Source organism: Scylla paramamosain, chromosome 7 (assembly GCF_035594125.1).
Source record: "Scylla paramamosain isolate STU-SP2022 chromosome 7, ASM3559412v1, whole genome shotgun sequence".
Classification (NCBI taxonomy): Eukaryota; Metazoa; Arthropoda; class Malacostraca; order Decapoda; family Portunidae; genus Scylla; species Scylla paramamosain.
Genome location: NC_087157.1, coordinates 32,278,764 through 32,290,797, shown reverse-complemented (window position 1 = coordinate 32,290,797; position 12,034 = coordinate 32,278,764). Strand labels below are relative to the sequence as shown.

Genomic DNA, 12,034 nt, shown 5'->3' with positions numbered 1-12,034 from the left:
CAAACTTGATTCCACAGAGTTGCATTCAACTAATGCATTCAAGATGATAGAAAGGTCATTGTCCACTTTGACACTGATATATTTATTGATATATTTATTGAGAAATGCAGAATTATGCATATGGAGTATAAGTTCCTTGGAATATGAAAATAGAACCATTAAATAATGATGGTAGGAGGAAATTACAGAATTCTCAGAATATCCTTTCCTTCATCAATAAAGTAGATGACCAATTTATACAGATCTATAGTTTTTGTTTACTATTTTTACAAACATTATATAAGTAATTTTGTTCCACTTTCCCTTCATTGACCATGTAGTCTGCATATTTATCTCTAGTAGAAGTAATAAGTTGCCTCTTCAAATCCATGGTGGCACTGCTGTCGGATCACACACACAACCTTGATACCAATTGTACAGTGGAAAATATGTGGTCTGTGCACTGCCATAGGGCAGTAGCTACCGTGTGGTGGAAAAGGCTGCATGTGTGCAGGGCCCTTCATACAGGTTAACATTGCATTCATCTTCATCTCTTTCCTGTTGGAGAATTTTAAATTGTTGCTTTTAGCTTTTTATTCATTCTACATTTTTTTTATTGTTGATATTTTGGCTATACAAATTAGATATATTCTGTATATATAAACTGTGAACTTGGAAAGTGCAATAATGTGTATAGTCCTGGGTATTCAATATTTATATTTCTCTTGCAGCATAATGCCTGTCCCATAGTGAATGCTTGAATAGGTAATTAATGTGCAAGTCACTAGTTCATAGAGGCAAGAACTGCAACATAATTACTGGCTCGGACAGTTAAACCATGCCTCCTAAGGACAAGTGAACATAGCAAATTTGCTAGTGTGTCAGTGCTCTCATCACTCAGTTATCGTTCTCCCTGTAAAGATTGCTCAGATAGAAAGAGTTCATGCAAACTGATAGTGGCTTAGTTTTCAGATGACAAAGACACTACTGTGGTTTTGTTCATATGCCTTATATCGGGTTTCTGCTATGAATTTTATTTTGGTCTATGTTTCAGGAACTCACTGCCAAGACCAAAGCTGACTTTGACACCCCAAGCACACTTGCAAGACCCTCAGCTGATGGTGGCCCCTCTTCTCCAACCCTGGTCCCTCCTCCCCCTCCCCCTCCCCCTTCATCAGTGCAAGGTGTGGCCAGTATTTCCCCTCCCAGTCCCGGCATGCCCTCTCTCCCCTCCCCACCACCTCCCCCAGGGATGGGAGCACCAGCATCACCTACTGGAATGCCTGTACCTCAGTCTCCTGCTGCTGCTCCTCCTCCACCCCCACCTCCTCCTCCTCCTCCTGAAACTAGCATGTCACTTCCTGCTGTGCCTCCTCCACCTCCTCCTCCACCTCCGGTTATGGGTGACTTTCCTCCTCCACCGCCGCCACCACCACCTCCAGGAATGGCCGGGCCACTGCCGCCTCCACCACCACTGCCACCACCAGGGATAGGAGGACCACCACCACCACCACCTCCTCCTCCTCTTCCAGGGATGGGTGGGCTGCCTCCTCCTCCTCCTCCTCCTCTCCCAGGAATGGGAGGTCCACCCCCTCCTCCTCCTCCTCCTCTTCCTGGGATGGGAGGTCCTCCCCCTCCTCCTCCTCTTCCTGGGATGGGAGGTCCTCCTCCCCCTCCTCCTCCTCCTGGAATGGGTGGTCCCCCTCCTCCACCTCCTCCTCCAGGAATGGGCGGCCCGCCTCCTCCTCCTCCTCCTCCAGGCATGGGTGGTCCACCCCCTCCACCCATGCCTGGTGGAGGACCTCCACCTCCTCCAATGGCTCCAGGAATGAGGCCACCAGGAGGGCCCACTCCCTTCCCAGCACCTCCACCGGGTGGTTGGAATGCCTCCCGCCCAGCCGGTGAGTATGTTTGTGTGAGTGCGTGCATGTGTATGTGCGTGCGCGTGTGTGTGCATATATGTGTGTGTATCCACTAGTCTGGCTGAAACATGAGTGTATATCATGAGGAAAACAAAAAAAGATTACAATTTAGAGATATATTATTATAGGACAGTTTTTTTTTTTTTTTTTATTCTTTTGCTCTTTTACTTTTTAACTTTAAATCCATTACTTCCAACATTATATTGAAAAGCATATTTTATTTCTTGCATTATTACATTTCATTAGAATTGTGTTAATAGCATTAGTAGTATGTCTAGGAGGATTCATTTATTTTTTATTCAGCAGAAATTGGTAACTGCTTTATTACTTTTATTTCTCAGGTTCTCTAATGCCTAGTTCTCAATGCCTATAATCTTTTCTTTCACAACTCTCCATGTCCTGCGCTTAGTATATAGTCACCATAGAAAGTCATGCACATACGATAGTACGATAGTTTCCACATCAGCATGATGACTTGCATGCTCAGTTGGTGCATGTGGAAGGGTAGGTCAGAAAAATCTCCTGGGCTGCATTCCTACACTCACAGAGTAGTGCCTTGTACTGGTGGTGAAGGTACTTAGTATGAAGTGTAAAAATGTTGTACACACACACACACACACACACACACACACACACACACACACACACACACACACACACACACACACACACACACACACACACACACACACACACCCTGCTTGCCTGAAGTAGTTATCATTCAAACTGGTGTCCATGGTCTCAATGGTAAGTTCCTCATCTTGCTCATAATGAGTAGAGATTGAGTTACTGTAAGATATGTAGTTTTGTAAGGCAATAAACCTTCCAAGGGTCTTGTAAATAATGAATTTGAATATTAGCTTATATAACATGTATTTTGATATCTCCAGAAAAAAGTAATGCTAATTTGTATTACATTTGATTAACAGTTTCCTAGTGTAGTAATATCATAACATGGGAAGAGCATTCCTAATTCTAATCGCAATCTAATATAAATCTAAAGTGAAACAAGAAATATTGCACAAAGAAATGGATTCAGGTTTATTCCTCTTTCAGCACCTTCAGTACTGTTCACCTGTGGCAGTAGGGTATTAGGTGCTCCTCTCATCTCCCTGGTGTGCTCAATAGTCATTCCCTCCATGTGGCTGCAGCTCGCTAGGAGTATCAACTAAGTGTTGTGTATAGTACTAATGAGGTGTTCTGTAAGATAAGGAACTGGCTGACTTGCAGTACTTGTGATGAGAAAAGCATCCTGATTGTATATTTTTTAGTTTTGTTTAGGGGAATCTAGATTTTATTGGACACATACATTTTCAGTCTTAAGTTTCATTGGCTATTTAGATTTAGTGCAACATATTGAATGTAAATACTGCTGTCTCATCACTCATGACTAATAGTAGGTTACTATTGGTCTAGTCCTTACTGTGGTGGCAACTTATTCCAAGTATTATCATTTTGTGTTCTGAAAGGAAGAGTGTCGGCTGATGCAAGGTCAGAAGGCATATGGTGTAAAGTAATTGCTCATACCATAGTAAATTGATTTCTTTCATTTGTAACCTATGCAGTTTTCACATGTGAATTAATTTAAAGTCACATGTGACTTCATTTTTTCACTTTAAGTTTCCAACCTCAAAGTGGTACTTAAAACTTTGCACAAAGAATGGCATTAGTATATTTTTTTCTGATTAATGCACTTTTTAAGCACAGTAACTAGCTGAATTTTTCAGAATCACATGAAGCCACCAGAAAATACACTTTCAGAACACTTAGCAGACACGCTTTTTTTTTTTTGGAATATGTTGTGGATTCCACCAGCATCCAGAGACATAGTGCACTCACCTTGTACTCTCTTGTCTGCTTGCTCCTGCCTGTGTGTGCTTGTGTGTCCTTGGTCACACTTGTACCGTGCTCCCTCTGGTGGTGGCGCCCCGGACCCTCTACCCTCTTGATGCCTCAGCTGTGTCGGGTTAGTACGCCATCTCACACATCACTTTCCTCAAGGAGACAATGAAGATCAGGCCCTCTCTCCCTTTTGTGCTCCCTTCCATTTACCTTCTCAAGCCTATGACCGTGTTACTTTTTTATGTTCTTAGTATTGCTAAGAAAAATTATTTTAGAGATTGTCTAAACCAATATTCTTGATATTCATATTCAGGATTCACATATTTTAATAAAAGACCTTTTTCTGTGAGATTTTTGATACTGTAATTGGTGAGAGGGCAAAAGTCTTTCCCTCTACAACCAGTAAAAAATGCAACACAAATAATCCCCAAAATTAGTATTACTAAGTAATGTATATAAATGTATATGTGAAAACTGTAATACATAATGTTAAAGAAAACTTTTGAGGCACAAGCTAGATATTGTTCTGTTTTGTTTGCTGATGACAATTTTACTGCATTAAATATTTGTTTTATATTTTCTTATTTTATCAGTTATATGAAACATTGTTCATTTAGTTTTTGTGTTTATTTAGGTAAGAATGTGCTATTCTGAATGACAGTGTATTGACTTTTGACAGTGTTGAAAGTGATGGCAGTAGTGGAGATAATCCTCAGGAAGAATATTCATTGACGGGGTATACTGCTGACATATTCTTTTTTCCTCCCTTTGATTGGCTTTCCTTGAACATTGACTTTGTGCATTATATATTTGGTGCAGCAGTTGCTTAATTTGCATTCATTATACTCTTCACTGTGACATAACTCCTCCATTATTTATTTATGAGCCATTAATTCATATTGAGATCACAATTTTATAAGTATTCTTCTTGATTTTGGCTTGGAGCAGAAGTACTTGTGTCACAAAAATTTTGTGTTTGGTTATATGCAGTAGTGCCTTTGTGATGTTTGAATTTAACATTTTACTTTTTTTTTATTTTTTTTTTATTTTTTTTTTTATGATTGATCTGCATACCCTTATTTTCAGATATTTTCTTGTGGATATTAACTGATTTTATTTGACCATATTGCTAGTGATGAATTCAGTGAATAATGAATACTTAAATTTTCATTGACATGCCTTGTACCTTTCATTAATGTATCATAGCCATATGTAATCCCTATACTCTTACTTGTTCATTTTTTTTTTTTTTTTGCATCCATAAGTCTATATACATAGATGAATATATAATACCATATCTCCTGAGATCTCTCTCATAACATGATTCAGTGATTTTACAAAGAAGAGACTGAAAGATAGTGACATTACTTTCATACATATAGCTAATAAATAACACTTCACAAGCTAAGTAAAACAAAAGTTTTAGGAACTTTCTTCCATGTCTGAACCATTGTTGTATCTTTCATCACTTTTAACTATTGCAGTATTGCGTAAAAAGCCCATTAACCCCAAGATGGCCATGAAGCCACTGTACTGGACCAGAATTCAGCTTAGCACACCTAAAGTGGAAAAGCCCGAGTCCCCATCTGAAGCATCTGAAGAGGAAGATGGTGATGCACCGTCTGAGGAAAAGCCAGCTGAAATTGAAGATAAGGAATCAGAGGATACAGAAATGAAAGAAAAGAAAGAGGATAGTGAAGATGAAAATAAATCTGAAACTACAAAAAAGAAAAAGACCAAAAGATCATCAAAGAAAAGGTAATTAACATGATGCCAAATATTTATTTGGGTATATTTATGACCAAATAAAATGAGTGATAGGAATGGAAATTTATCTTAAGATCTTAAGCATGTCAAGTTATTACCATGAAACCATGATTAAAACATTCCAGGAGGATCTCAGGTGTTCCCCTATGGGATGAGTTGGAAGAGGAAGAATTTGATGAAACAGAGTTTGTGGACTTGTTTGCAAGGCAAGTCACTCAACCAAAGAAAAAGGAAAAGAAAGAAGCCAAGCCTGCTAAGGTTAAGGTGTGTACAATAATATTTTATGAACTTAATTGAAATCTACCTCAGCCTTTATTTTCTACACATATATGTTGGCTGAATTACATTGAATTTTTTATGTATTAACTCATAATTTTTATTTTTATTTTCAGGTAGCAAAAGTATTAGACAGTAAGCGATCTCAAAATGTTGGAATCTTCATTACAAGTCAACATTTAGACATTGCTGATGTTGAAAATGGTAAGTCTTTTCTGCAGATTGCATTACAGTATGCCCTGCAATATCCAGACATTAAATAAGAGAGATTATTTTATTTTCATTTTTTTTTTTATTTCTATGGTCTCAGCTTCATTGCCAGAGAGAGAGAGAGAGAGAGAGAGAGAGAGAGAGTGAGGATTATGGGGGATGGGGAGAGGGAAGGGAAGGGGGAATGTGGAGGGGGAGACAAAGAAGGTAGGCCTAAGATTCACATGAAAGGCAGCTCTAGCCAATGACAGCTGTCATGAGAACAAGCATTTGTGATAGAAATGACACAGAAGAAATTAAATTGGTTGTGCATGTATGTAATACTGTACAATACAATTTTCCATACTAATGTCTGGTCAATGATGAGAATTAATCAAATTCAATATCTGGACATGCCATGCACAAATTACAGTGGATATGAGAGGGATTAGTGTATGTACCAAACCTTGTAACAAATGTTCATCATAGAACATGATGTTATGTAAAAGTTTTATTAAATCATGGTCTTGTTAAAAATGTATATTGTTCTTGTTTGTTATTAAAGAATATTTTAGAGAGCCCTATACTGCTGCAAAATAAAATGAGATGTAAGAGATTCCAAAACAGACCTGTTGGAAATTTCTTTTTTATTAATTAGCGCTTGTGATTCATTTTAGCCGTGTACAACTTTGACACCTCCGTCTTGGATCAGGAGGTGCTGCAGCAGCTTTATGAAGTGGTATGTATGCTTCCTTCATGAGTTTTGATGCATTTTTTTACAAGAAAACAATGGGTTACTGATAAGAAATTAAATTGGCAGTATATATCAGTGATAGTCAACCTGGTTGCATGGTGGACCCCAGGCTGCATGAATTTCTTCAGAGGATACTTTTAAGTATTGGGATACATGACATGACTGGTGCATATAAGAGTGCACAATAGGAAAAGATGTTTTAAAAGGAAAATTGTGTCATGTAATAAATTAATTTAAACTGAAATTAAGATATTACAAATTTATATATTAGTGTGTTACACTCAGATACTACTTGCACCTCACAAGTTTGAGATGTGGCATTTTGTTTTGTAATATATTTACCACTATGTAACCATTATTTAGGACTGAATTGCTATTTTCTCCGTATAAAATGTAGACCTAATACTTTTATATACATGTTTTCAATCTTAAAACTAGAAAAAAATGTGAAATATTCTATTGATTTTTTTGGTAATTAATCATCTTAAGTGAGAGTGAAAGAAGGTACATGAATTTTCTCAAAAGCTCCCAAGGCTGTATGAAGTTAGGAAAGGTTGGGAACCACTGATAAATATAATGAGGTCTTCAGAAACACAAGTGACTCAAGTGCCATTTTCTGAAAAAAAAAAAAAAACATTAAACATACTTTTTCACTCTTTCCCATTCTAGGTCAGTAAAAACTGTAATACTTTTTCGCACAATCTTCACTGATGGGCATTTTAAGTAGTTGTATGGAGATGTCTTACTTCCAACACTAAAGCAAAGGAATGAAGAAATGCAAAAGAAATTTTTGTTAAGTCAAGCAGAGTTTGTGAAGAGAATAATTGAAGAGTGATTGGTGAGGAAAATGTGAGATGTGATGTTAGAGATAAGGGAGAGATAGGGATGAATGGAAAGCAATTTTTAATGCATGAATGGAGATGTGGTGTTGCAAGCCCCGGCAGGAGACTTGTTTGCGTCTGGTCTCATCAGGGAATGAATTCAGGAGTAAGGAAAGGAATGAAACTAGTGTAGTACAGCAAGGTTTAAACCATTTTGGCTTTTGAGGCTTAAGATGAAAGTTGCCAGATTTGCTTTATAACTAACACACCTTATTAGTGTAAGGATAAGTCATCTTTCCCCAAGAGGCCTAGGTACTAAAATATGGGCATGTGCCAGCTGTAAAGATGTGAGCTTTCTTCATACATTGATAGACATTGTTAATTTTATCTAAAGTGAATTAAAATAAAAATCAAGTGGTATGGCAAATAATTTTGCAGGATAATGTCAGGCTAACTGAAGACATTTCAGGAATGATTTATGAAAAGTCGTGTTGTTCATAGAGTTTTGTTATTCCTATGACTATCTAAACAAGATTATGCATTCTTGGCATTATATTTATTTTTATTTCTATTCTTAATATTGAGAATTAAATGCATATTTTGAATCCTTGCAGCGTGGGAGTGAAGCAGAGGTCAATATGATCAAGGCCCAGCTTGAAGCCATGCCAGATGTCCCTCTAGACAAGCCAGAGCAGTAAGTGATATTTTTGAGCTATCATATATCATTTGATTACACAGTCATGTCAACAACAACAGCCAAAGTAAGGCAAACTGATCACTCCCTTTAGCATGCATAATAAATAATTTAAGAAAAACTTAAAGTACCTTTATAGTTTCTCTTTAAGATCTAAAATGTTGTGTTGTATTTTAAGATGCTATATTATGTAACTCAACAAAGAGATGGGTGTAAAATATATTAAAAGCTTCACTACACCTATACATGTATGCAGATGCTGCCCAAGTTACAAACATCTGGAGATGCAAACAAGAATCCTTGCAAGTCCAAATTCAGTTTTTCACTCCACCACAGATTCAGATTTGGTGCATATCTCCTACCTAGTTCACTTCTGGCTCCTACCCACACTGGGCAGCAGCACAGTGAAGAAGTGAGGTGCCATGTGATTTACATTCAACTCCCAATCTTCTAAGACCTCTTTTGTTGTGCTCAGTTTTTTTGTATTCTCTAATGATGATTAATCATGGCTAGTGACAAGCATAAAGCTAGTGGTGATAGTGGCAGTGTTAAGAAGCATCAACCCATTTCAGTGGAGATTAATATGGCTATAATAGAGAAACTTGATTGTGGAGAAAAATGGTAAAAGTAGAACATGCTTACAGTACAGTAGTACATTATTTGTACAATATATTAATTTAGTTTGTTTTGTTTTTGTTTTGTTTTATTATTACATATGCAGTATCTTTATCACTGTGTTTTGTACAGTTTTGTTTTAACACAACTTTATTATGTTACTTTGGTTAAACATCCAAGAGTTTACAAAATAGCAACTTACAAACTTAACGACTTTTGAACAGCTGTCTGGTCATTGTTCATAAGTCAGGGAGCATCTGTATATAGAAAGAGAGCTAGTTGCAATAACACACATTACCTCTGAAAAGGTTTGTCATCTTTCTCCCCAACATCATCTGTGCAATTACAACACTTCCACTCAGTACAATGTAGCATGTCTCTAGTCTTAATCCTTCATCCTTAGGTTAGAACATCCTCTTTGTAGATGGCTAGGTTGTCTTGTGTAAGGCAATAAGTGCTTGAAGAGCAGTTCTGATCTTTATGATGCTGTAATCACTTTATTATATGAAAAAATTGATAAATGGGACATCTTACATTGGCTTGAACTGTGAACAGTCAAGACTCGCTGCATGATCTTTGAGAGGCTGTTGAAGTGGAGCTTTGGTCGGTGCACTGCCTGTATCAGTTTATGTTCTGAGTCAATTTTGACCTTTTACATACACACGTTACACATATATGTGTGAAATTTATTCTTGAAGTTTGAGAATTAAACATGATTGTGGAAACTTATATATAGACTGAGGTAAGTATCAATCTTTTATGTTGTAAACTTGAGATCTCAATTTTTTTATGTATTTATTTATTTTTTTCAGGTTTCTTCTTGACCTGTCAAAAATTAATGAGTTTGCAGAGCGGACAGCGTGCTTCATGTTCCAAGCAACCTTTGCTGAGGAGGTGGAAATCATACATAAACGAAACTCAATGCTGCATTCTACTATTGATGTAAGTATTGGAGTTCTTTGTCTTCCTTTTCACTCTACAAGAATGAGTGTGGATTTTAGTATTCATCAGAGAAGAATCTACATTTACCTTCTGTTTCTAATAGATTGTCAAAATTTTGTTGATTGACATTAAAGGAATGACCAGATGCTTGTTGTGTTACAAAATTTCCTGCTGAGTGATATTTTGTTCAATAGTCCCTCTCCAGTTTATTAGATAAATATTTAAAAAAAATCCTTTTGCAGGCACTGACAAGTAATAGCATCAAGAGAATATTTGGACTTATCCTGGCCATTGGGAATTACATGAATGGAGGCAACAGGACACGAGGACAGGCTGATGGCTTTGGATTAGAGATCCTCCCTAAGATCAAAGATGTGAAAAGTAAAGATTCTTCATACACTCTTCTACATTTCATAGTGAACAAATATATTGAGGTAAAGCATTACATCTTGTGCTTCATTTTGCTAACTAATTCATGAGTATTATTGCTATAACAATATCATTACTTGTATATGAGTTTCAAAAGAGGTAAAAGGAAGGAAAAGGATTAAAAGAGGCAGTGTAGAGGGGAGAATAGAAGAAAAGTTAGTGAAAATATGGCTGTATCTTTATTCTTATAATACAGAATATATAAAGTAATGTATAAGTTTAGATGAGATGTCAGTGGCTTAGTTAACTAGACTGAATCCTGGAAGGTGAGGGATATCAGAAGAACAGAGAAAAAGTGTGCATGCCCAATTTTTTAAGAACAAGAGTGATGTTTACAGCTGTATTAACTGCAGAAGAATTAAGTTGACTAGTCTTGCATTGAAAATATGGGAAAGAGTAGTGGAGAGACTGAGAAGGATTGTAAGGACCAGCAATGGGTAGTTTGGTTTCATGGGAGGGAGAAACACAACAGATGCCACATTTGTTCAGAGAATATTGATGGAGAAGTACAGGAAGAAACAGAAGGCACTGCAGCATATGTTTACAGACTTAGAGAAGGCATATGACCAGGTGCCAAGAGAAGAGTTGTGGTATTGCACAAGAAAGTTGGGAGTGCCAGGGAAGTTTGTGATGGTGGTGAAGGACATGTACAATGACTGTATAATGACTATAAGATATGTAGAAGGAAAGGGTTCAGAGTGGAGGTGGGATGGCATAAAGGATTAGCAGTGAGCCCTTTTCTTGTTTGCAATGGTGATGGACAGACTGAGTGACAATATTAGGCATGAATCCTGATGGACTATGATATTCACAGATGATGATGTGATTTGTTATGATTTATGGGAGAAAATGTAGGCAGAGCTGGAGAAAAGGAGATTGAAATTAAGGAAATCAAGCAGAACCAAGACTGTACCTGTGTCTCATTGCAGGTGATGAGGAGCATTAAGACCACAAGATGTAGAATAGGTAAAGGTTGATAAATTTAGATATTTAGAGCCCACAGTACAGAGTAATGGTAATAGTAATAGAGAGGTTAAGGAAGAGGGTTCAGGCTGGATGGAAAAGGTGGAGGAAGGTGACAGGAATGCTATGTGATGGGAAAGTTTCTGCAAAAACAAAAGGGAAGACTATAGTGAAGCCAGCCATGTTATATGGTATGGGCACAGTACCACTGGAGAAAGGACAAGGAGTTCAAAGTAGCTTAAAAGAAGAGTGTGTGATTTTCTCTGAAGAGTGGCAAGGCTGGACAAAATGAGGAATTAATACATAAGAGGTACAACACATGTATGTTGGTAGGAGAATGACATTTTTTTTTTAAGGTAAGTGTGAGAATGTGTTGGAAGAAAGTACTGGGTGTGGGAGGGAATGGTGAAAAAAAAAGAAAGAGCATGAGAGCAAAACATGGCATGATGTTGACTGAGAAGAATGCCACAGGAAAGAGATGGGCTGAATATATTGAAGTATTGTGAATGTGAAAGAAAATAAGGAACTTTAGATTCTTATTGTAGTAATGAATCAAGAGATAAATGTATCAGAATTAATTGGGTTCTGTTGATTAAATCATTCCAGAAATATGAGGGGGATGAAGCAGGCACAGACAAAGTTCAGCTGCCCATTCCTGACCCTTACATGGTGGAGCGAAGTTCCAACTTCAAATTTGAAGACCTTGAAGCAGATTTGAAGGAAATAGGAAAAAACCTTAAAGGTATGCATTGTACTGTTATTAGTTGTGCTGGTATAGTTGAAATATGTCAAGATTTTAAGCAAACAATCATCAGATGACAGAATGTCATCCATTCTGCAT

At 37.3% G+C, this 12,034-nt stretch overlaps 1 protein-coding gene across 1 annotated transcript in view; it reads left to right on the top strand.

Annotated features, from left to right (window-relative positions):
- Positions 1–12,034, top strand: part of LOC135102371 (formin-2-like) — a 65,279-nt gene that overhangs the window by 42,746 nt on the left and 10,499 nt on the right. The window contains exons 12-20 of the mRNA XM_064007502.1: positions 1,034–1,880; positions 5,228–5,501; positions 5,636–5,774; positions 5,903–5,990; positions 6,653–6,714; positions 8,165–8,244; positions 9,672–9,801; positions 10,044–10,235; positions 11,800–11,935. Coding sequence (XP_063863572.1) covers positions 1,034–1,880; positions 5,228–5,501; positions 5,636–5,774; positions 5,903–5,990; positions 6,653–6,714; positions 8,165–8,244; positions 9,672–9,801; positions 10,044–10,235; positions 11,800–11,935 — 1,948 coding nt within the window. The remainder of the gene's footprint in view (positions 1–1,033; positions 1,881–5,227; positions 5,502–5,635; positions 5,775–5,902; positions 5,991–6,652; positions 6,715–8,164; positions 8,245–9,671; positions 9,802–10,043; positions 10,236–11,799; positions 11,936–12,034) is intronic.